At 35.7% G+C, this 24,325-nt stretch overlaps 1 protein-coding gene across 4 annotated transcripts in view; it reads left to right on the top strand.

Moving 5' to 3' along the window:
- LOC117317673 overlaps nt 1-24,325 on the top strand; it is a 102,627-nt gene that overhangs the window by 39,527 nt on the left and 38,775 nt on the right. For 3 of the 4 annotated variants that reach the window (XM_033872541.1, XM_033872543.1, XM_033872542.1), the window contains exons 28-37: nt 4,865-4,987; nt 9,665-9,760; nt 10,186-10,280; nt 10,805-10,891; nt 12,219-12,464; nt 18,862-19,039; nt 19,729-19,901; nt 20,203-20,402; nt 20,911-21,082; nt 22,411-22,536. In XM_033872541.1, coding sequence (XP_033728432.1) covers nt 4,865-4,987; nt 9,665-9,760; nt 10,186-10,280; nt 10,805-10,891; nt 12,219-12,464; nt 18,862-19,039; nt 19,729-19,901; nt 20,203-20,402; nt 20,911-21,082; nt 22,411-22,536 — 1,496 coding nt within the window. The remainder of the gene's footprint in view (nt 1-4,864; nt 4,988-9,664; nt 9,761-10,185; nt 10,281-10,804; nt 10,892-12,218; nt 12,465-18,861; nt 19,040-19,728; nt 19,902-20,202; nt 20,403-20,910; nt 21,083-22,410; nt 22,537-24,325) is intronic. The other variant, XM_033872544.1, reaches the window with a different exon arrangement.

A 24,325-nucleotide genomic window follows, 5' to 3' on the forward strand; every position in this document is an offset into this window, starting at 1 on the left:
GGGGAACAGATTTTGCATAAATGGTGACTCTGACCCCTAAAGGGCCAAAGGTGCGGGGCCTAATGGGGAAATAGAGGTAATTCCTTCAAATCGCTACTAGTCATAAAGTTATGAATGGATTTGAACCCAATTTGGTCAGAAACATTCTTATGTGAAGGGGAACAGATTTTGCATAAATGATGACTCTGACTCCCAAAGGACCAAAGGGGCGAGGCCTAATGGGGAAACAGAGGATATATCTTTAAATCGCTAATAGTCATAAAGTTATGAAAGGATTTGAACCCAATTTGGTTAAAAACATCATTTGGGGAAGGGGAACAGATTTTGCATAAATGGTGACTCTGACCCCCAAGGGGCCAAAGGGGGGCATGGCCCCATATGGGAAATAGAGGTAATTCCTTTAAATCGCTACTAGTCATAAAGTTATGAATGGATTTGAACCCAATTTGGTCAGAAACATTCTTATGTGAAGGGGAACAGATTTTGCATAAATGATGACTCTGACTCCCAAAGGACCAAAGGGGCGAGGCCTAATGGGGAAACAGAGGATATATCTTTAAATCGCTAATAGTCATAAAGTTATGAAAGGATTTGAACCCAATTTGGTTAAAAACATCATTTGGGGAAGGGGAACAGATTTTGCATAAATGGTGACTTTGACCCCCGAGGGGCAAAAGGGGTTGGGCCCCATATGGGAAATAGAGGTAATTCCTTTAAATCACTACTAGTCATAAAGTTATAAATGTATGTTGTAAACTCAGAGAGTCTAGACTTCATTATTTCTTTAAAGCAGTTTGGATCCCACCGCTATAACCATATATAGCATTGTTTGAGGTTAACAAACAAAAGGAATTGAACATGAACATTATTTTGACATTTGGTCAAATACAACCAGGTGAGCGATACAGGCCCCATGGGCCTCTTGTTAAGGAAATATTTTGAGGTGTAAAGGGTTATTGGCTTTATAGAGAAGTTTGTCTAGAATACAGATGATATCTCAAGTTGATCTAGACTGGTCCTTGTCTCTTAAAATCATGAATAAAATTGAGTTTCATGATCTTGGTCTCTAGCAATAATGATAGGATTTGTCTGATTCTAGTTTCAAATTGGGGGAGATAAGCGAGTATATGTCTGATTCTAGTTTCAAATTGGGGGAGATAAGCGAGTATAAGAACTTAGGTAGATAATTCTTTACAAGAACTTAGAGGCTTGTAGGCAGTCTACAGTTGAGCATGAGGAAAATGGAAATGTTTTGACCACCCTGAGTGGAAAAGAGTTACACAAACTAAACAAAGGTAGCATACAGCCTTAAATACAAAAATGTACCAATGCCTCACAATAAAGGGTACTTTGACCAGATAATGACTTGGGATGTTTTCCGTAGCACTTGACACTGGTTTACTGTCAGATTAGAGGTGCTTACATCCTCTGGCTTAGGTCACAGCTGTTATCTACAGGATAACATCCCATAATACCCAACCATCTCTGTGATACCTCTGCTCTGGTTGATCAGGCCAAGAAAATAATTCCTTAGCTTTTTTATTCAAATTCATAAGTTAAGCAATAGCATTTTTTAAAAGTGTTTTTTAAAGGCGACAAATAACTCGGCCCCTGTTAGTAATAAAAATACTGCTCCTTCCTAAAATGTCCATAAATAGCACTTATATTGGTTTACATCAGTAAAATGATGAACATGTATGTGCTTTCCTGTTAAGGTTTTTAGAAGTCTAATCACGGAAGAAACTCAAATCTTTTGAATAACAGACAGTCAAATTGCATTGGTCTGATATTTTGGCACTAATAGATAGCAGTGTTCTTAAGCACAGCATATGATATGTTCCATTAAAAACACTGAAATCAATTCTGTGAACATCAATGATGTAATGTCCACATACCACAGCAAAGATCTAACCTGCTTGTAGGCTGATGATGAAATGTATGACGGCTGAGTACCTGGAATTATATATGGTGTCAAACTGGAGAGTGACTGCAGGATAAGAAATTAAGACTTGTATTTCGGAGACAGTATTCCCATCTTTATCACTATTTTTGGGTGAAGTTTATAGTACCTGGTGTTTGTGATCCTAGCATTTAAATGTGATCAGGTAAATAACTGTACAATCTCACCTGCAGCAATGACAAATCTTAAGTATTAATGGTAAATAGTATATTGACACAGTAGAATGTTCTACGATAAATCAATTCCAGGTCTAATCATTAGGTGGATATTGTAAAGGTAAGAGGAATATTTAAATAATTGTAAGTAGCAATTAAGTCTTTTGACTATTGTAGTAATTTCTGACATAAATTTACAGGAAACATCTTTATATGAATAATTTGAATTTTGTATCTTTTACTTGTTATAGAAGAGGCACACAAAAATTAAAAAAAAAAAAAAAAAAAAAAAGGTTTAATTAGACTTTGTTTCATAAAATCTCATGAAATGAAAACTAATTTGAAATACTAAAGATTATTAGAATAATAACCTCCAAAGAAAAAAGAACAAATGAATTAACAGATAAATATGATTTTTAGAATCTTTTTTTTTTTTTTTTAAATGCAGAGCAATTTCTTATAAGGGAGGTAATTGTGGACAATTTCTCTTTTCTCTGACTTTATGAAATATTTTAGTTAGATATAAAACTCCATTATAGAGTATATTTAAACTCTTTCAATATATTTTTAGGGGTTTATCATAATGATTGAGCATATTGTTCCCATTATCAGATAAAAAAATGTATAAAATACTTTGAATTGCCCAGCGTTCATGTGCATTGAGTGTGAAATTGGAGCAGAGTTAGGTAGTCCTGCCCCTTATCTTAATACATTACGTTACTGTATTGGCTTGTATCAGGGATTACATGAAAGGCCGCGCCTGTTCCATCACGGCATGAACACAATGAAGACTGTTGTGATTCAGAATTGTGTATTGGTCTCCATTTCTATGTCAACTTGATCAACATATTACAAACAAAAATTACATTGTTCATTACAGCAACCAGGAAACCTTAGCTCCCCTTTGTAATATAATAAGCTGGTCCAAATCAGAAACAAAGACATTCTATTATTGTATAATGGGGGTTGTCCAGGATTCAAGTTGCTTTCTCTTTTATCTTCACAGTTTTTAAAATAAGAATTTGGTGTTTAATTTCATGGTGAAATTAGATTTTTAATGGGGCAGTGGGTGTGCTGTATTTTATATTAGTCATATGCCGTAGTAATGCTTTTTGGTTTTAGTTTGTTAATCTCTTATAACATGTGCTAGGAGCCTAACAGCAGTGGCATGCAAATTGGTTTAATATTTTACATAATGATGGATATTTTTAGAATTTATTCATTTAGCACTATAAATCTTTATCTTTACACTTTTGGTAATTCCTTCTGTTGCCGCCAGTGTCTGAGCTGATAACATTTCATGGATATTTAAATTGTTAAAATAACAGCCAGAATATAAAGATTGAATTGGATTAAAACATCTTCTGGAGACAAATTTATTTATCAAAATGTTGATCAGCGGGCGAATCAATGCTATGCATGATATATGCGAGTATCATGGTAAGTTTGTTAAATTCTGTTCATGATATTAATTTATATTTTGTCATTATGAATAGATCAATAACTTGATGTTTAAATAGGTCAGTGAACTGATGTACTAATGGATCAATGGTTTGATATTTCATGATGTTTTGATGGACTGGTGAATTGATGTTTTGAAGGAACAATGAATTGAATTTTTTTATGTTTTCATGGAACTATCATTTTGTGTATTAATCAACCAATCAATGAATGGATATATTAATGTATCAATGAATTGATGTGTTAATGTATCGATGAATTGATGTATTAATGTATTGATGTATTAATTGATCAATGAATTGATGTATTAATTGATCAATGAATTGATGTATTGATGTATCGATGAATTAATGTATCGATGAATTGATGTATTAATGTATCGATGAATTGATTTATTGATGAATTGATGTATTGATGTATCAATGAATTGATGTATTGATGTATCAATGAATTGATTTATTGATGAATCAATGAATTGATGTATTAATTGATCAATGAATTGATGTATTAATTGATCAATGAATTGATGTATTAATTGATCAATGAATTGATGTATCAATGAATTGATGTATTGATGTATCGATGAATTGATGTATTAATGTATCGATGAATTGATGTATTAATGTATCGATGAATTGATTTATTGATGTATCGATGAATTGATGTATTGATGTATCAATGAATTGATTTATTGATGAATCAATGAATTGATTTATTGATGAATCAATGAATTGATTTATTGATGAATCAATGAATTGATGTATTAATGTATCAATGAATTGATGTATTGATGTATCAATGAATTGATGAATTGATGTATCGATGAATTGATGTATTGATGAATCAATGAATTGATTTATTGATGAATCAATGAATTGATGTATTGATGTATCAATGAATTGATTTATTGATGAATCAATGAATTGATGTATTGATGTATCAATGAATTGATTTATTGATGAATCAATGAATTGATGTATTAATGAATCAATGAATTGATTTATTGATGAATCAATGAATTGATGTATTAATGTATCAATGAATTGATGTATTGATGGATCAATGAATTGATGTATTAATGTATCAATGAATTGATGAATTAATGTATCAATTAATTGATATTCCTGATGTATTAATTGATCAATGAATTAACTTTTCTGATGTATGAATGAAATGGTAAATGAATAATTTCGGTTTGATACTTGATTTGAGAATTTCTCCAAATTTCTGTTTAAGTTCATTAATTTTGTTTATATACAAAAACTGAATGTATTTTATTTTTTGACAGATTTTGAATTTAATGCAGAAGTTGAAATAGGATCACCATTTGAAAAACCCTCATCCAGAATTAACCAATCACAAAGAAACATGGTGTCACGCGATAAAGCTGGGAGTCGCACTGACAGAAAAAGTGAGTTTTAGAATTGACTATCAAATAGTTTGTAAATCTGAATTGTTCAGTTAAAAGAAAATTTTAATAAAAACCCTATATATTTTTATTTTGATTTTTTCCGCCCTCTCTTTTTTTGCTTCTAAGAGAAAAAGAGCTGAAATCAACAGCATCTTAATAGTATAATTGAAGTTCAATCTGTATTGATTAATGATAAAAAAGACTTCTTCCTTTTTTGTCAGATATTTTTAAAATAGTAAGCTAAAATTGGTTCATAATCAAGAAATCCCCAAATGTATCTTCAAAACTAATTTTTTTACACTAGGGGAGGGGGGATTATTTGAGGAAAAATTTGGTACTAAACTTTTACACTAGGGAAGGGGACTTATTTGAGGATAAATATAGTACTGAACTTTTGCACTAGGGGAGGAGGTTTATTTCAGAATAAATATGGTACTTAACTTTTACACTAGGGAAGGGGGCTTATTTGAGGATAAATATAGTACTGAACTTTTGCACTAGGGGAGGAGGTTTATTCCAGAATAAATATGGTACTTAACTTTTACACTAGGAGAGGGGCTTCTTCTAGATTAAATATGGTATTTTATTCCAGAAGAAATATGGTACCAAAAACTTTTACACAAGTTTTACACTAGGGGAAGGGGCTGACAAATATGTTACTGAAATTTTATACTGGGGAGAGGACTTATTTGAGGATAAATTACTAAACTTTTACACTAAGTGAGGACTAAACTGTACTGAATTTTTATGCTGGGCAGGGGCTTATTTGAGGGTAAGTAAGGTATGAAAAAATATGACATGTAGTATATTCTCTAATTTAACAACAATCACGTGATAAATGTGATTTTAAATGTATAGTGTAACTGTCATTAAATTAAATTATCAATTTTGTATGCTAGTTTTAGGTAACAGTTAAGTTCATAATGACTATGTTACAGGTGTAGACATCTTAAATGTTGATTTAACTGGCAAAGAACTGTTGATCCGTAAACTGATAAACCTTAAGGTTGATTAAACAATAACAGGCCTTACAAGTTAATAATATACCTTAAAAAACCACACACATACACACCCTGTCTTATGAGAAACATTTGAACTGTCAACAGTGATACTGTTTGGCCGTCAGTAGAGGTTGTAAGAAAGGATGATTGCATCAATATTTGACAAATGAAAGGAATGGGATAGTCTATACTTACAGATGTGATTTGTCAATGGTTTGTGAAGTATTTTCATCTGCAAATATGATATTAATAAAGAAAACAGCTTATAGATATCATCAGTAGAATATGTATCAGAAAATATCTACCGATTAGTAGGGGTATAGTTTACAACTTTTAATGATCATGTGTAGATGTGCATGCCACTTTCTTTTTCTCAAAATTATGGTTGCTATGGCAACTGGTCACTATAAACAGGTTTTCCGATAAGAACCATTGTCCGGACAACTCCTCCTAAACTGAAGTGCCGATTTCAATAAAACTTCACACAAATATAAAGGACCATGTGTAGATGTGCATGCCACTTTCTTTTTCTCAAAATTATGGTTGCTATGGCAACTGGTCACTATAAACAGGTTTTCTGATAAGAACCATAACTTTAAGTTTGTCCGGACAACTCCTAAACCGAAGGGCCGATTTCAATGAAACTTAACACAAATATTAATTATCATGTGTTGATGTGCATGCCACTTTCTTTTTCTCAAAATTATGGTTGCTATAGCAACTGGTTACTATATTACTGGGTTATCTTAGTTAATTAGCCTCTAATTAACAGTTCCAATTCACCATTGACTCTTCTGATTGCAGGGGGTATTAGTCAGCCATCCTGGCGACAGTTCTAGTTAAGACTATACTGTGTAACCCTGTATGACATTTGTGTGTTGGTAGATGTATTTATCATGGGTACACGTACACGTGTAGGGGAGGGCGGGGTTATGCGTGAGCGACGGGTTGATAATTGTATGCATGGTGTTGCACGTGAGCACGTGCTTTTAGTGGCCCTAACAGGTGTTTTCAGGTGCGCGTGACCGGCTCGCCATTCGAGCCTTGTAGTCACTATAGCAAGCACGCATACCCCCCCCCCGAAAAATTTGACGAGACAAATGTTTTTTATTTGGTTTTCTTCTTTTACGCTTTTTACCTTATAGGTAATTTGTCGACAATCGTTGATGACTTCAGACTGGACAGGTATGAAAAATGTTTTACTTAGAAGGCATTGTGTACACAGGTCGAGGGACTTCGAAGGAGACGGATTAATTCCATGGACCAGTTGTTTTGCCTTAATCCCAGAGTTTCGCATCCACATGTCGATTTAATTGTAAAAATCTCCCACAATAAATGGTGCTTTGCTCACTACAGAGGCTTCCTCCCATACAAGTGTTTGTGTTGTGATGATAAATTATTTATGTGCGTTTGAGACGGTCGAATTAGCACATAATTAAGACTATACTGTGTGACCCTGTATGACCTTGTTGTGTTGGTAGGTAAGACTACTGTTTGACCCTTATGACCTTGTTATGTTGCTAGTTCAGACTACTATTTGACCCTTATGACCTTGTTATGTTGGTAGTTAAGACTACTGTGTGACCCTGTATGACTTTGTTATGTTGCTAGTTAAGACTACTGTGTGACCCTGTATGACCTTGTTATGTTGGTAGTTAAGACTACTGTGTGACCCTGTATGACCTTTTTGTGTTGGTAGGTAAGACTACTGTTTGACCCTTATGACCTTGTTATGTTGGTAGTTAAGACTACTGTGTGACCCTGCAAGACCTAATGTTTGGGCTGATTATTGATAAAATTAAAATGGTGAGAAATAATCATATTCTATATATATATACTAATCACAATATCTGTAATTCTAATGGCTTGATTGCATGTTTGTAGAAATCAGTTTATATTCAATCTCGGATCAGGCAATATGGAATTTAGTTGTAAAAAATAACTTTGAATAATTATAAAGGTTCATTGTTTCCTTCTCTTTCTTTCTCATATAATCATTGATTGTGATCAACAGCATTTAGATTTTGGTTACATTTAATGGCATCCTCAGCTGATGTAAAATTTGTCCACATCAGTACTCCCTATTCTCTTGTATGTATTCTCCTCACAATTTGACAGGAATGTTGTCAGTGTTCCACTGTCCTTGTGATATCAACATTTGTCTGTCTATGGAGATTTTTCTTCACAGTTCTCAACTGATATGTTTCAAACTTGCTAAGCTTTATAATCATGACATCCAGTAGTGTTTTTATGAGCTGCACTTTGTTTGATCAATTTAATAGAAAAAATAATTAGTGCCTTTTGTTATTTTTTGAAGCCTTGTCCTAAAATCTTTTATTTTTCAGCCCAACTCTGAAAATTAAATTGTTGGCTTTACACGTTATTTAGTTGAGTTTTTACTGAGTCCTTTTTTATCTAAGTTAGAATTAAGGTTGGTATTCTCTGTTGTTTTTGTTATGAACTCTGAAATTATTTTTCATTTCAACAAATTTTGACTTCCTTATATAAATCTGTATGGAGGAGTGGGGGTATTAAGTAAGTAATAATGATTATTCTCAGTCGGGTTAATTTTCACTGTAAAGTTCAGTAATGAAGTAATTTAACACCACCCATTGACAATAACAGATAAACTGCCATAACCTGGACTGTTTGTATACAACTACCCTGTCATATAGACCTGTCGTTGTTCCACCATCAACTTTATCAGATCAAACAGACGTATGTTGATTTGTTGATTAATACAGATGATAATTGTATTTAAACAAGGGCAAATTAAACTAATACAATTTCATCAGGAATGGGGTATATTTTTTTTGCCATGTGGTCTATATATGCAAATGGAGAATTTCCCTAATCCCTTTAATTTGGGCCCACAAGAATGATTTGTTGATTTTAATTCAATCAGCATTTTGAGTTTAATCAAAATCCCTCAAGGAATGAAGCTGTTAGAGTAATGTCAAACTCACATAAGTATATGACAGACAAAGAGGAAAAACTATATACCAAGTATGTAGTCACCACGGTTTCATCAGTAGGGTAGTAAAAAGGATACCAAGGATGGTTGGGTGACACAGTGGTAACACACCTTTCACCTATGCAGCCGGGGTTTGATTCCTTGATTGGACGTGAAAAGGTTAGGGGTCATCTGCCTGGCATTGTGGGTTTTCACTGGGTTCTCCGGCTTCCTCCCACACTTAGACCCCCTGTGATATTTATCCATTCGGGCCATCAATCGTTAGTTAACGAAGTTAAAATAACTAATGTTTCGGATTTGTTGTAAAATAAATTTATAGTTAAGTTTTTCTCTTTAATGTTCTTGCCGATTCTATTTTGAATTTCTATGGAAAGATTGTGTAAGATCAAACTTTTACTAGCCTTAGAATAATTGTAATGCATAAATAAAGATATCATTGAGGAAAATAGCATAAAACTATATAAAATCTATATTTATGTATTAAGAACATCTAGAAGTCTGTTACACTCGACTAAAATTCTACCTACGAGTACCAGGTAGCTTTCGCCTGCTATCAGGAAGACTTCGGCCCTACTGAAAGGGGACTGGCTTAGTCACTCATCAGGTGTTGTAGAAGTCTGGCATGCTGCACATATTTAATAAAATGTATTTTTAAAGGGATTTTGAAGGATATTGAACATGACTTTCTTTTGTGTTTTACAGGAATTCACAGTGAGAGGACTAGCCCTAACCTAGATGAGCTGACACCATGGGAACGGGAACTGCTGAAGCGCCGCTCCAACATCATTCCAAAAGATGGTAAAAATGTGTCCCATGATAAATTTGAATCTGGATCATGTTTGATCTAAAAATAGTAATATTGAAATGAAAATTTTCAATTTCTGCGAATTAAGCTGAAGGGATTGAAGTGTTTGATCACTGCATTTGTCAATTTCCATAGTTTCAATTGTAAAATCACATCTTCACGATCTTTATCAACAATTCTATTACGTTGTGACACATAATCACGTCACATCAACATTGCCTTGCATTGATGTAATAGCAATATTACATACATAAGAGGATAAATAGAATCTTTCATTTTCTTTCCCTTTCATATGGGAAACTTGTGAAACTTGATTTCATCATCTCACATTTTTCCTCAACAGAAACACACTAAAACTAAAACAAAATCTTTAGCTTATGAACTCATGTCCAAATTATCAAATTTTTGTATATTATAGGGTATATTCCAAACTCTGTGATCAGAAAGAACCTAGGCTATGTCCGGCCGGTCACTCCAACGTTTCGAAAGAAGGATATCTGGACACTCAAACCGGTGAGAAGAGTACCCTTCATATCCATGAAATAAGTCCCTCCCTTACTGTAAAAGTTTACTACCATATTTTCCATGGAATAATTCTCTCCCCTAGTATAAAATAATGTCTATATCTGATTTTTCCCTTAAAAATGAATAATTTATCAAACGGAAATTATAAAAAAAAGTTTTAATGAATGACATCATTTACATTTAATTAGAGATATTTTTTTGATTTCAGTGTTTGGTTATTTATTATAAGTGCAGTGATTTTGAGCAGTTTACCTACACGATTCTGTTATTTCTATCACATTAAATATAAAGATGACCTCAATTTCGTACAAATTTGGACAAAAAATGCTCCCTGAATGTTGAGAATGGTGCTTGAAAAGTGCTTGAAAAATCTTTATGAACCATGTGGCAGAGATGTTTTTCTGAAATAGCTAAAATTGGAACAAAATTAGAAACAAAACCTTCACAGATGTTGTAGATCAAACAAACTTTAGGAGATAGTTCCTGTTTCACTGTTTGGTTATCTTTGACAGGTACCCGAGCCTGACCCTCGTCACATGCCCCCAGGGTGGGGCGGACGTCCTGTGGAGGCTGATAATTCTTCCATGGATATTTTTGAGGTGAGAAGTTAAAACTGATTGGGATGATAGACATGTACAAGAAAATGAGAATAAGATGGTGTCTGAACATTGTAAGGCTGGTACATTAGGAATAATTCCAATTGGAGAGTAGAATGTGAAGCTAGTAGTCTGAAGCCATTGAAGGAATGATTCCAATGGGAGAGTAAAATGTGAAGCTGGTACTTAGGGAATGATTCCAATAGGAGTGTTAAATGTGAAGCTGGTACTTAGGGAATAATTCCAATGGGAGGGTAAAATGTGAAGCTGGTACTTAAGAAATGATTCAAATAGGAGGTTTAAATGTGAAGCTGGTACTTAAGAAATGATCCAAATGGGAGGGTAAAATGTGAAGCTGGTACTTAGAGAATTATTCCAATGGGAGAGTAAAATGTGAAGCTGGTACTTAGGGAATGATGCAAATGGGAGGGTAATATGTGAAGCTGATACTTAAGAAATGATCCAAATGGGAGGGTAAAATGTGAAGCTGGTACTTAAGGAATAATTCCGATAGGAGGGTAAATGTGAAGCTGGTACTTAAGGAATGATTCCAAAAGGAGGGTAAAATGTGAAGCTGGTACTTAAGGAATGATTCCAATAGGAGGGTAATATGTGAAGCTGGTACTTAAGGAATGATGCAAATGGGAGGGTAATATGTGAAGCTGATACTTAAGAAATGATCCAAATGGGAGGGTAAATGTGAAGCTGGTACTTAAGGAATGATTCCAATAGGAGGGTAAACGTTGTTAATATATCAAGGGAGGATTGTTATAATTCTATTTCATCACATTTTCATTTCATTGATTTTCCTGAAAGTTATGCCCCATTAGTGAAAACTTCAAAAAATTTCAGGTTTTTTTTTTCCTTTTGAGAGCAGGGATTATGAAAGTATTTAGCCTTTTAGCTTTCAAAAAGTTTTAACATGAGAGGATTATTATATTTTAACATCCATACATTGTTGCAAATTGTTAAAACTAGTATTGTTTTGGGAAAATTTCTACTTGGATTGGGAAACAAATAATAAGGGCTTTGCCATTGGGAATGGGATTGATATTCAGCCCCAAGCTCTCCAGTAAAAGGCCCTGTAGGAATTCTTTCCACTTCCGGATACAAGGTTTAAAGATTCATATCATTTCTGTTTTGAATGGGGAAAAAGATATGTTGTTGAGTTATAAGAAGCACTACCAGGTTAGAATGATAATGTGAAGTCGAGAATATAAAGTAATGAGTCTATAAACATAGAATAATTAAAACTTTTAATATTAGTACTGAAACATTCAAGTTTTGGAAGTTGACATAAAGCATTTCTACCTGTTGGGTACTAAACCAGATTGCCCGTAAATATCGTTTGGAAACCATGGAGTCAGATTCTCAAGAGGATGATGAGGAAGAGGATGTAGAAGAAGAAAAAGGTGTTCAGCTCATGCCCTGCATGCAGAACCGCAATAAAGTGGCCAAGAAAAAAAGGTCAAAGAGAAAAAGTCAGGGTTACGAGAGTGATGAAAGTGGTGATGAACGTGAGGTATTCTCTCAGCAACGGAGGGTCTCACTTCTCCCACCAGATAAAGACCCTAAGGTAGAGGTTCTGAGCATCAAAAGTCTCAGGCTGGTGTGCTTCCGCATTGACTCGCTGTGAGCTCTTTCATTCACACTAACTCAGTTCAAGCATGCTTCATCTTAACAATGACTCACTAGCTTTCACAATGACTTTGCTAGTACACTAGGATCTTCACTTTGACTTGGTGTGTGCTGTTTCCTTCACACTTGTTGATTAATATGAAAATGACTCAAATGTTGTCTAAATGAACTTGAATGCTTGTTTGTTGCAGTGACTCGTTTGTGTGTCAAAATCATCTGAATGACTCTGTTTTTCACTTGTCTTGCTGTGTTCCTAACATTGACTCAGTCATGATGTGTTCCTACATTGACTCAGTCATGATGTGTTCCTAACATTGACTCAGTCATGCTGTGTTCCTAACATTAACTCAGTCATGGTGTGTTCCTAACATTAACTCAGTCATGCTGTGTTTCTAACATTAACTCAGTCATGATGTGTTCCTAACATTGACTCAGTCATGATGTGTTCCTAACATTGACTCACAGTCATGATGTGTTCCTAACATTGACTCAGTCATGATGTGTTCCTAACATTGACTCAGTCATGATGTGTTCCTAACATTAACTCAGTCATGATGTGTTCCTAACATTAACTCAGTCATGATGTGTTCCTAACATTGACTCAGTCATGATGTGTTCCTAACATTGACTCAGTCATGATGTGTTCCTAACATTGACTCAGTCATGATGTGTTCCTAACATTGACTCAGTCATGATGTGTTCCTAACATTGACTCGGTCATGATGTGTTCCTAACATTGACTCAGTCATGATGTGTTCCTAACATTGACTCACAGTCATGATGTGTTCCTGACATTGACTCGGTCATGATGTGTTCCTAACATTGACTCACAGTCATGATGTGTTCCTAACATCGACTCATAGTCATGATGTGTTCCTAACATTGACTCAGTCATGATGTGTTCCTAACATTGACTCAGTCATGATGTGTTCCTAGCATTGACTCGGTCATGATGTGTTCCTAACATTGACTCAGTCATGATGTGTTCCTAACATTAACTCAGTCATGATGTGTTCCTAACATTGACTCAGTCATGCTGTGTTCCTAACATTGACTCACAGTCATGATGTGTTCTTAACATTACTCAGTCATGATGTGTTCCTAACATTAACTCAGTCATGATGTGTTCCTAACATTAACTCAGTCATGGTGTGTTCCTAACATTAACTCAGTCATGCTGTGTTTCTAACATTAACTCAGTCATGATGTGTTCCTAACATTGACTCAGTCATGATGTGTTCCTAACATTGACTCACAGTCATGATGTGTTCCTAACATTAACTCAGTCATGGTGTGTTCCTAACATTGACTCAGTCATGATGTGTTCCTAACATTGACTCACAGTCATGATGTGTTCCTAACATTGACTCAGTCATGGTGTGTTCCTAACATTGACTCACAGTCATGATGTGTTCCTAACATTAACTCAGTCATGATGTGTTCCTAACATTGACTCAGTCATGATTTGTTCCTAACATTGACTCAGTCATGATGTGTTCCTAACATTGACTCAGTCATTCTGTGTTCCTAACATTAACTCAGTCATGCTGTGTTCCTAACATTAACTCAGTCATGCTGTGTTCCTAACATTAACTCAGTCATGATGTGTTCCTAACATTGACTCAGTCATTCTGTGTTCCTAACATTGACTCAGTCATTCTGTGTTCCTAACATTAACTCAGTCATGCTGTGTTCCTAACATTAACTCAGTCATGATGTGTTCCTAACATTGACTCACAGTCATGATGTGTTCCTAACATTACTCAGTCATGATGTGTTCCTAACATTAACTCAGTCATGATGTGTTCCTAACATTGACTCAGTCATGCTGTGTTCCTAACATTGACTCACAGTCATGATGTGTTCTTAACATTACTCAGTCATGATGTGTTCCTAACATTAACTCAGTCATGATGTGTTCCTAACATTAACTCAGTCATGATGTGTTCCTAACATTGACTCAGTCATGCTGTGTTCCTAACATTGACTCACAGTCATGATGTGTTCCTAACATTGACTCAGTCATGATGTGTTCCTAACATTAACTCAGTCATGATGTGTTCCTACATTGACTCAGTCATGATGTGTTCCTAACATTGACTCAGTCATGATGTGTTCCTAACATTGACTCAGTCATGATGTGTTCCTAACATTGACTCAGTCATGATGTGTTCCTAACATTAACTCAGTCATGATGTGTTCCTAACATTAACTCAGTCATGAGTGTTCCTAACATTGACTCAGTCATGCTGTGTTCCTAACATTGACTCCAGTCCATGATGTGTTCCTAACATTGACTCAGTCATGATGTGTTCTTAAACATTGACTCAAGTCATGATGTGTTCCTAACATGACTCACAGTCATGATGTGTTCCTAACATTACTCAGTCATGATGTGTTTCCTAACATGACCTCAGTCATGATGTGTTCCTAACATTGACTCAGTCATGATGTGTTCCTAACATTGACTCAGTCATGATGTGTTCCTAACATTGACTCAGTCATGATGTGTTCCTAACATTGACTCAGTCATGATGTGTTCCTAACATTGACTCAGTCATGATGTGTTCCTAACATTAGACTCAGTCCATGATGTGTGTCCACATTGACCAGTCATGTAATTGTTCCTCTAACTGTGACTCAGCTGCTGTGTTCCTAAACATTGACTCGAGTCATGCCGTGTGTTCCTAACATTGACTACATCCATAGCTGTGTTCCTAACATTAACTCAGGTCATGATTGTGTTCCTAACATTAACTCAGTCATGATGTGTTCCTAACATTAACTCAGTCATGATGTGGTCATGCTGTGTTCCTAACATTGACTCAGTCATGCTGTGTTCCTAACATTGACTCAGTCATGATGTGTTCCTAACATTGACTCAGTCATGATGTGTTCCTAACATTAACTCAGTCATGATGTGTTCCTAACATTGACTCAGTCATGATGTGTTCCTAACATTAACTCAGTCATGATGTGTTCCTAACATTGACTCAGTCATGATGTGTTCCTAACATTGACTCAGTCATGATGTGTTCCTAACATTGACTCACAGTCATGATGTGTTCCTAACATTGACTCGGTCATGGTGTGTTCCTAACATTGACTCAGTCATGCTGTGTTCCTAACATTGACTCAGTCATGATGTGTTCCTAACATTGACTCACAGTCATGCTGTGTTCCTAACATTAACTCAGTCATGATGTGTTCCTAACATTGACTCAGTCATGCTGTGTTCCTAACATTAACTCTGTCATGATGTGTTCCTTACATCGACTCAGTCATAGTGTGTTCCTAACATTAACTCGGTCATGATGTGTTCCTAACATTGACTCAGTCATGATGTGTTCCTAACATTAACTCAGTCATGATGTGTTCCTAACATTGACTCAGTCATGATGTGTTCCTAACATTGACTCGGTCATGGTGTGTTCCTAACATTGACTCAGTCACGCTATGTCCCTAACATTGACTCACAGTCGTACCGAGTTTTTGTTTTTCACTCACTGTCATGCTGTCTTTCTTTAAGACTCCCATGAATGCTATTTTTCTTTTTTAATGTTGTTTGTTTTGGCTGATGTACATAACAGCATCAGAAGTCTCAGGCTGGTGTGCTTCCACATTGACTCGCTGTGAGCTCTTTCATTCACACTAACTCGGTTCAAGCATGCTTCTACTTAACAGTGACTCACTAGCTTTCACAATGACTTTGCTAGTACACTAGGATCTTCACTTTGACTTGGTGTGTGCCGTTTCCTTCACAATTGTTGATTAATATGAAAATGAGTCAAATGTTGTCTAAATGAACTTGAATGCTTGTTTGTTGCAGTGACTCGTTTGTGTGTCATAATCATCTGAATGACTCTGTTTTTCACTTGTCTTGCTGTGTTCGTAACATTGACTCACAGTTATGATGTGTTCCTAACATTGACTCGGTCATGATGTGTTCCTAACATTGACTCAGTCATGCTGTGTCCCTAACATTAACTCAGTCATGATGTGTTCCTAACATTAACTCACAGTCATGATGTGTTCCTAACATTGACTCAGTCATGATGTGTTCCTAACATTAACTCAGTCATGATGTGTTCCTAACATTGACTCAGTCATGGTGTGTTCCTAACATTGACTCACAGTCGTACTGAGTTCTTGTTTTTCACTCACTGTCATGCTGTCTTTCTTTAAGACTCCCATGAATGCTATTTTTCTTTTTTAATGTTGTTTGTTTTGGCTGATGTACATAACTGATATTAATGTGTTTTTTCTGTAGGTCCATTTTGATGTATTTGGTTGTTTTAACATATCCAAAGAATGTATAAAACAATGTCAATTTGTAAAATGTCTCTCTTCTCATACTAACTACAGATATCCATTGTAGTGGAAGCTTCTTAGATCACTATAATACCATAGTCATCCTTAAATAAACCCGTCCCCTACGTACTAGTGTGTTCAAAGAAGGGCTTATTAATTTTATGAACCACTTTTAGCCATTCTGCAAAAATGAAGAACACAGTTATTTGTGGGCATGGGTTTATTTGTGGATAAATATATTGCCTAACCTTTTTCGATAGTTAACCATAAGGTTTCATGCATTAATTGTCACTTATGAGAACAATTTCTTGTGAAATGATATATTAATTTTTATCACAAAAATCAATTTGGCTTGCAAGAACATTAGGCCTTGCAGATATTAGTATGTTACACAACTTCATGTCAGTTTACTCTGTTATTTTTGGCGTATTGATAGCATTATCTCCCAATTTATTTTCAAAATTTCATTATTTTTGTTACATAAAATTATACTGGATTGATATAGTGATATTCTATATTTTGTTTACTTTCAGTGATCAAAAACAACATTGATTTGCATACATGTATTTTAGACATGGACGAAATATTTCATTACTAATACAGTGGATCCTGTTTATTATTTCCAGAGAAAAATATTATAATAAGCATTATATTATAACCACCATTATGTAATAATAACTGGACATTATTGCCACCGAGGAAGTAGCTTTATGGGAATCTTTTGTCCCTACCTTGAACAGAATTTGGGTCAATTACAACCTATGAAGTGTAGAAGATGAAAAGCACGGAAACAACGTTAAACAAAAATCATGTAACAACTGATATAAAAATATCAAATTAATTAAGAAATAATTAACGATGATTCGTGTATTGTTGCAGGATATACAACGAGGACGAGGATATATTGCAATTAAATTAATAACAAAGGCCGCAGGCCTGAGTTAATAATTAAAATTGCAAAATATCCGAGTTGTATATCCTGCAACAATACACGAGTCAAAGTTGATTATTTCTATTCTACCATGTACTGTTTAGTTCTGAGATCTACCTCTTCCTAATTGAAAAACGGCAAAGAAACCCCAGGAAAACCTTGTAATTTATTTCTTGAGTATTGCATTATTTTGTTGATAAAGTATACATTTCTTTACATGCACTACAGTACTACAATCAAGAACATCTATCATATGGCATTGATTTTAAAAATTTAAATAAAATAAGGATGAAAAAAACAAGAAAAAAGCGGCCTTTGTAGGATTCGAACTCGCGTCGTCATAAAAAGATAAAAGACTATAGCCCACTCGGCCACAGTAACCGTATTAATAACGGGTGAATATTAGATACATAAAATTGTAACAGCCGTGACTCACGAGCGTGTATTATTGAAACGAGCGTGTATCATTGGCAAATAATACATGGTTTTAAACCAATCAAAACTGGTGTTGCAAAGCAAACATGGTAGAATTCATCTTTAATTGATATAGATGTTTATACATTTGTATTGTCATTAAAATCACGACACAATACCGCAGCATACTTCTACTTTCACTTTCAATATTTGTCATAAATTAATGTTTCACTGGAGTCAGAAAATTATTGTAATGTAACCTTTAGTTGAATGGATCAGTACTTATTTTGAAGAATTAATCATTTATCATGAATTGTCGAATTAGTAATAAAAGTATTTACTAGCAACATGTCATTATATGGTGAATATTCACAAAGTATCGATACGGCCGTCACATTAGTTCTTATTCACATCATAATTCTTATTTGGCTGTCAACAGGATATTTTAATTAACTAATAAAGAGAAAATTTGGAACAGAAAAATATCATAATAAGCCGGATATTATATATGATATTTAAAATCATTACAAGTGGAGTCCACTGCTCTGAATTAAGCCATTTGGAAATATTTCCCCTAATTGCATGTGTGAATTTTTGCCAGGACATCTAAATATCAGAATTTCAAGATTACAGCACTTTTTTCAATGAATAAGAGTCATATGTCCTCGATTAATTTTAGACGGCGGCACCATTTACATGGGCAGATGATGATGAAGCTCGAAGGTCAACCCTGAATCCATTCCAGAAGTTGACTGCTATGATGAGGGCCTCCTCTACACTGTCCAATACCTCGTCTATCAGGGGAGGCTACTCTAAAACCAGCCGACGATCCACACCAGTCACACCAAGATATGAATGTGAGTAATATAGTGTATACCATGTGTTGTTATGAGGTACTGTGATGACTTTAAGAATATATGCTCATTTGGCTCCAAAGGTCAATAATTGGATCTTTGACAATGATCCTTGCTCTTAGTAGGGGAGGTTAATTTTAAGGTTTAATGAAAACAAATCATAGATAACTATTGAGTAATTATAACAGGTATTTACATCCCGTTAGCCCAGCATGTATTGAGATGGAAGGAAACGAGTCCCATCAGAGTATTTATGATATATATGTATATTGTGCTTCCATGTAATTGTTTTTGAAGTCCAAGTGTCAATGAAGCTTATAGGGAATATCTAGCCACATGATGTGGCCTTAGCTGACCTGTAAGTGTTCTAGTTTGTGGCAGAGTTATGTCCCTTTATCATCCATTGAAATAATATATTTTCATTGCTATACTATAATCATTATATTCTGGAAAAAAACCCATATACATTTGTTTGTATTTATCAAACATTTCCAGAAGTGATGTATAATTTAGCCTCACAGCAAGTAAATCTGTGCTTCACAAAACGGTATCAGGATCAGTGTGCCCAAATCACACAAGTTTTCTCTGGTAAATGAAGTTCCCTCCCCATTTAGACAACACTCCTCCCTTTATCCAGAATTCTGGCTCTCATTGATAGTAAAATTCCTTTTGTTTTGATATATATTTACCAGTGAAGTCCAAGAAGTTAGAGTTTGGGAGTCGAAATGACCTAGAAACACCAGACTCCATGCGAGGAGTCCGGAAACTGACCAAGTCTGGTGGGGCTCAAAGTAGGGAGCGGTCAAAATCCTTCAAACTGACCAATATGGTGGTGGACGAGGATTCCACTAATGTCAGGTTTAAGGTAAATATCAACAGTGAGAGGTGAAATGTTTGATGAATGAGAGATGTTATCTTAGAATATTTATTTAGATAATATGAATATGATCATGAAATAATTAAATCAGCATTTGCAAAATTAATTGGAAATTTCAAATATTTGGAAATGTTATTTTGATGTATTCATAAATAATTGTATTAGAATTAATTTTGATATTGTTGAAAATTAATCTGACAAGATTTTTTAAAAGGAATTAGTCTCTTTTTTGTAATTGGCTACCTCTACCTGTGACTGTTTGACATCTAATTGTTGCTTTCACCAAAAGGACCAATCAGGAAAGCGAGGCAATATGCTTGGTAACGGTGACATGGACAGCATTCAGAAGCTACTGGAGGAGGACTGGTTCGCCGACATGAGGGGCACGCCTTCTTTTGACAGTATCATGCAGCGTCTGCTCACACTCCTCGATACAGATGACCCTGAACTTCACTCCAAGATCTGTGACTATATCCTTGACCTTCACAAGTAATATACCCTTGATTGTTGCATTGTATCACCATAAGTACATGATTTGAGCAATTTATTTTTCTAGACAAATTAAAATCCAATTAGCCAGTACCTCATTAGAAGCCCATCTATGTATACTATATGGCTGCTCAATGAAATTACCCACAAATATGATCTTGTTGTCTTTGTGTGAGTTTGAGCCTCACTTAATTCCCCAAGTTAGACACTATATGTTTCTTGATTTACAGGGAACTGCATATTATGTTATATGATATTAGATTTTTCACAGGGATCTGCATTCATAAACTAATATCTTCTGTTACTGTTTCCACCACAGGGACCTGTATAAACCACTTTATTATATTACTTTTCCCAACATTGACCTATTTGTGTAAATACTGTATTCTGTTATTTTTCCTTTCCTTTACATGTAATACACAACTTGATTATTTTCCCCCACAGAGATCTGTATAAACAACCATTGTTTTTCCCAACACACTGTGTAAATGACTTATTTTTCCCACAGGGACCTGGGTATACCAGATATGTACCTGGACAGAATCATCCATAAACTGTCTGCTCAGCTTGGGAACTCCAAGGTGCCTATCAAATCTAACAACCTCCGCACCTTAAAACAGATAGGAGGCAACCGCCCAGACGTCCTGGCCACTCTATTACCTCGCCTCATCGACAGCGAGGTTTGTATATTTACTCTGTGACTGTCTGGGGCGACATAAAGTTAGGAAATTGGTCTCTGTCCATTAAACTAGATTTTGCTTATAAACCAACTTCAAAATAATGCTTCCCTCCTGACATAGCTTGCTTTGATAGCTTTTTGATGCAAGAGGTCAAAGGTCTTGGTCACTGTAACTATTTTTAGAAAATTTGTTTTTACTTATATAATTATTACTTTATATCAATAACTCAAGTTTCAGAGGATCGGATCAAACTTAAAACTTGACACATTACTTTCTTATAAGAAATGCTTGCTTATAAATGTTTTTCAAACGAAAGGTCATGAGTCATATCGAAATATCACCATTACTGAAAATGAAACGGTCCCTGGACAAGTAATTGATCTGAGGGATCAGTATGGTTTACAATACCTTCTTTTATTATTCCTGAATTTGATTTTGTACGTGTTGCCTGACTGAAGCATAATGGACACTTAGGGATCACTTTCTCTGTCATCATGTATCAGAGTGGTTGTCAGTCACATTTTGGTTTCTCTTAGTGTGTGGCTTTGTAACAAAGAATAATAGTTTGAGTTTTAACCCCGTGTCAGTATTACATTTTTTGCTGGAGTTATGGCCCTTTGCACATAGGAAATTCTTGTAATTACCTGTTTTCCAGATTTTTTTTCGCTTCACTTGCCACATCAAATTGAATCTACTTATGTTCTAATTCACCAGTTCAAACGAACATAAATTATTTATCAAATAAAACTCAACACACTGTGTTCAGAATACCGCTTACTGCAGCTGACGCTATTTAATTTTGCACTCATTTTCACACACAAAAATCACTACAATGTCCATAACCACACGCGATACCGCCATAATAGTCCTTGCTCTTCGACCTCATTACCACGTCCTTGTCCAGCTTACAGACCTGTAACACAGAAAACAAAACAACAACATCTTCTTCTCTTTCCAAGATAAATTTGGTAGGGGAGGGGGGGGGGGGGGGGGGGGGGGGGCACTATAGCGTCTGTCGAGGTGCGCTGCAAAAGCTCGAATGACCCACGTACCTAGTACACCTGTAGTACTCACCTGTATCACAGGTAAAGCACGTGCATCTCGCGCTACGTTACCCAATACACTCAATGCCCCATAGTCACCCCATGGGCGCCCCTCACTGTAAACACAGTGCAATCGTAACATTGATAAATTCAATTTTAATATGTGGCTTTTTCAGAAAACAGAAAGCATGATGATTTTCATATAGTGACCTTTAAATAGTGGTCACAGGCAGCGCATCCACTACTGAGGAATTCTATTTTCAATGAAATCTTTGTTTGTTACAGTCGGATGTACGCGATGAGACAGCAGCTATCCTATCAGAAATGGTGGGAGTCAATAACAAGGACGACCTTCTACAGTTGATGCAGGACATGGGACTGAAGGGTCAATACAACAGCAAGGAGGAAGAGGTAGGTATCATATCAACAATGTTCAACGTAACATGGCCAGTATGTGCTTCCATACACAAGATGGTTCTACATCCCTGACAAAGAGTAATTATGATAAAAAATGAAGAGAGCCAAGATGGATACACTTAAGGGCTCTACATTTCCGACAAAGAGATATTATGATAAAGAATGAAGGATGGGGCTTATTTGTGAGAACGGCTTATTTGCACACAAATTATGCAAGTGATATTATTGATTGAAAACAAGAATATGCTATGCAGTTGCTAATTTAAAAAAAAGTACTGTGTTTGATTAATAAAACTATTTGAAATTGGGATTGAAAATGGAAGTGCAAGTGAGCTTATGCCATGGTGCTGTGTTTGTCGCTTGTCCATTCGTCCGGCGTCAACTTTTTAGGTCACCCGAGACAAAGTCTCAGTTGACCTATTGTGATACCTTTTGTCAGGCGTCATGCGTCGTCCGTCATACACAATTTACATTTTCAACTTCTTCTCAATAACCAACAGGCCCAGGGACCATATATTGGGTCTGTAGCATACTTGGATAAAGGGCTACCAAGTTTGTTCAAATGAATGATCTTGACCTTTATTCAAGGACACATGGGTCAAATAGGCTAAAATCTACAAACAGCTTGTTCTCAATAACCAAGAGGCCCAGGGACTTGATTTTGGGTACGTAGCATGCTTGGGTGAAAGGGTACCAAGTTTGTTTCAAATGAATGATCTTGACCTTTATTCAAGGTCACATGGGTCAAATAGGCTAAAACAAATTAACAACTTCTTCTCAATAACCAAGAGGCCCAGGGACTTGATATTAGACATGTAGGATACTGGGATGAAGGGCTACCAAGTTTGTTCAAATAAATGACCTTGATCTACATAAAAGATCACAGGGGTCAAATAGGCTTAAATCTTTAAAGAATGATTTTTCAATAGCCAAGAAACTCTGAGACCTGATATAAGGCCAACAGTATGCTGGAATAAAGGACTTGTAGAAAATTTAATGACGTGAATAAACCTAGCTGCCTACTCTGATACTTGAGTAAAATGGTAATCAGCATAGTATCTGCAGAAATGACCTAGATCAACTTGAAAGTTGCTGTAGAGCCAGGTGAGTGATACAGGCCCATTAGGCCTCTTGGTTTTTAGCTCACCTGCCCGAAGGGCAAGTGATCTTATGCCGTGGTGCGGCGTCCGTTGTCCGTCCGTCTGTCCCTCCGTCCGTCCGGCCGTCCGGCGTCAACTTTTTCATTTAAACAACTTCTTCTCAATAACCAAGAGGCCCAGGGACTTGATATTGGGCCTGAAGCATGCTGGGGTGAAGGGCTACCAAGTTTGTTCAAATAAATGACCTTGACCTTCATTCAAGGTCACATAGGTGGAATAGGCTATAATCTTCAAACGACTTCTTCTCAATAACCAAGAGGCCCAGGGACTTGATATTGGGCCTGTAGCATGCTGGGGTAAAGGGCTACAAAGTTTGTTCAAATAAATGACCTTGACCTTCATTCAAGGTCATATGGGTCGAATAGGCTATAATCTTCAAACAACTTCTTCTCAATAACCAAGAGGCCCAGGGACTTTATATTTGGCCTGTAGCATGCTGGTGTGAAGGGCTACAAAGTTAGGTCAAATAAATGACCTTGACCTTCATTCAAGGTCATATGGGTCAAATAGGCTATAATCTTCAAACAACCTCTTCTCAATTACCAAGAGGCCCAGGGACTTGATATTGGGCCTGAAGCATGCTGGGGTGAAGGGCTACCAAGTTTGTTCAAATAAATGACCTT

The sequence above is a fragment of the Pecten maximus genome, chromosome 19, assembly GCF_902652985.1.
Source record: "Pecten maximus chromosome 19, xPecMax1.1, whole genome shotgun sequence".
Classification (NCBI taxonomy): Eukaryota; Metazoa; Mollusca; class Bivalvia; order Pectinida; family Pectinidae; genus Pecten; species Pecten maximus.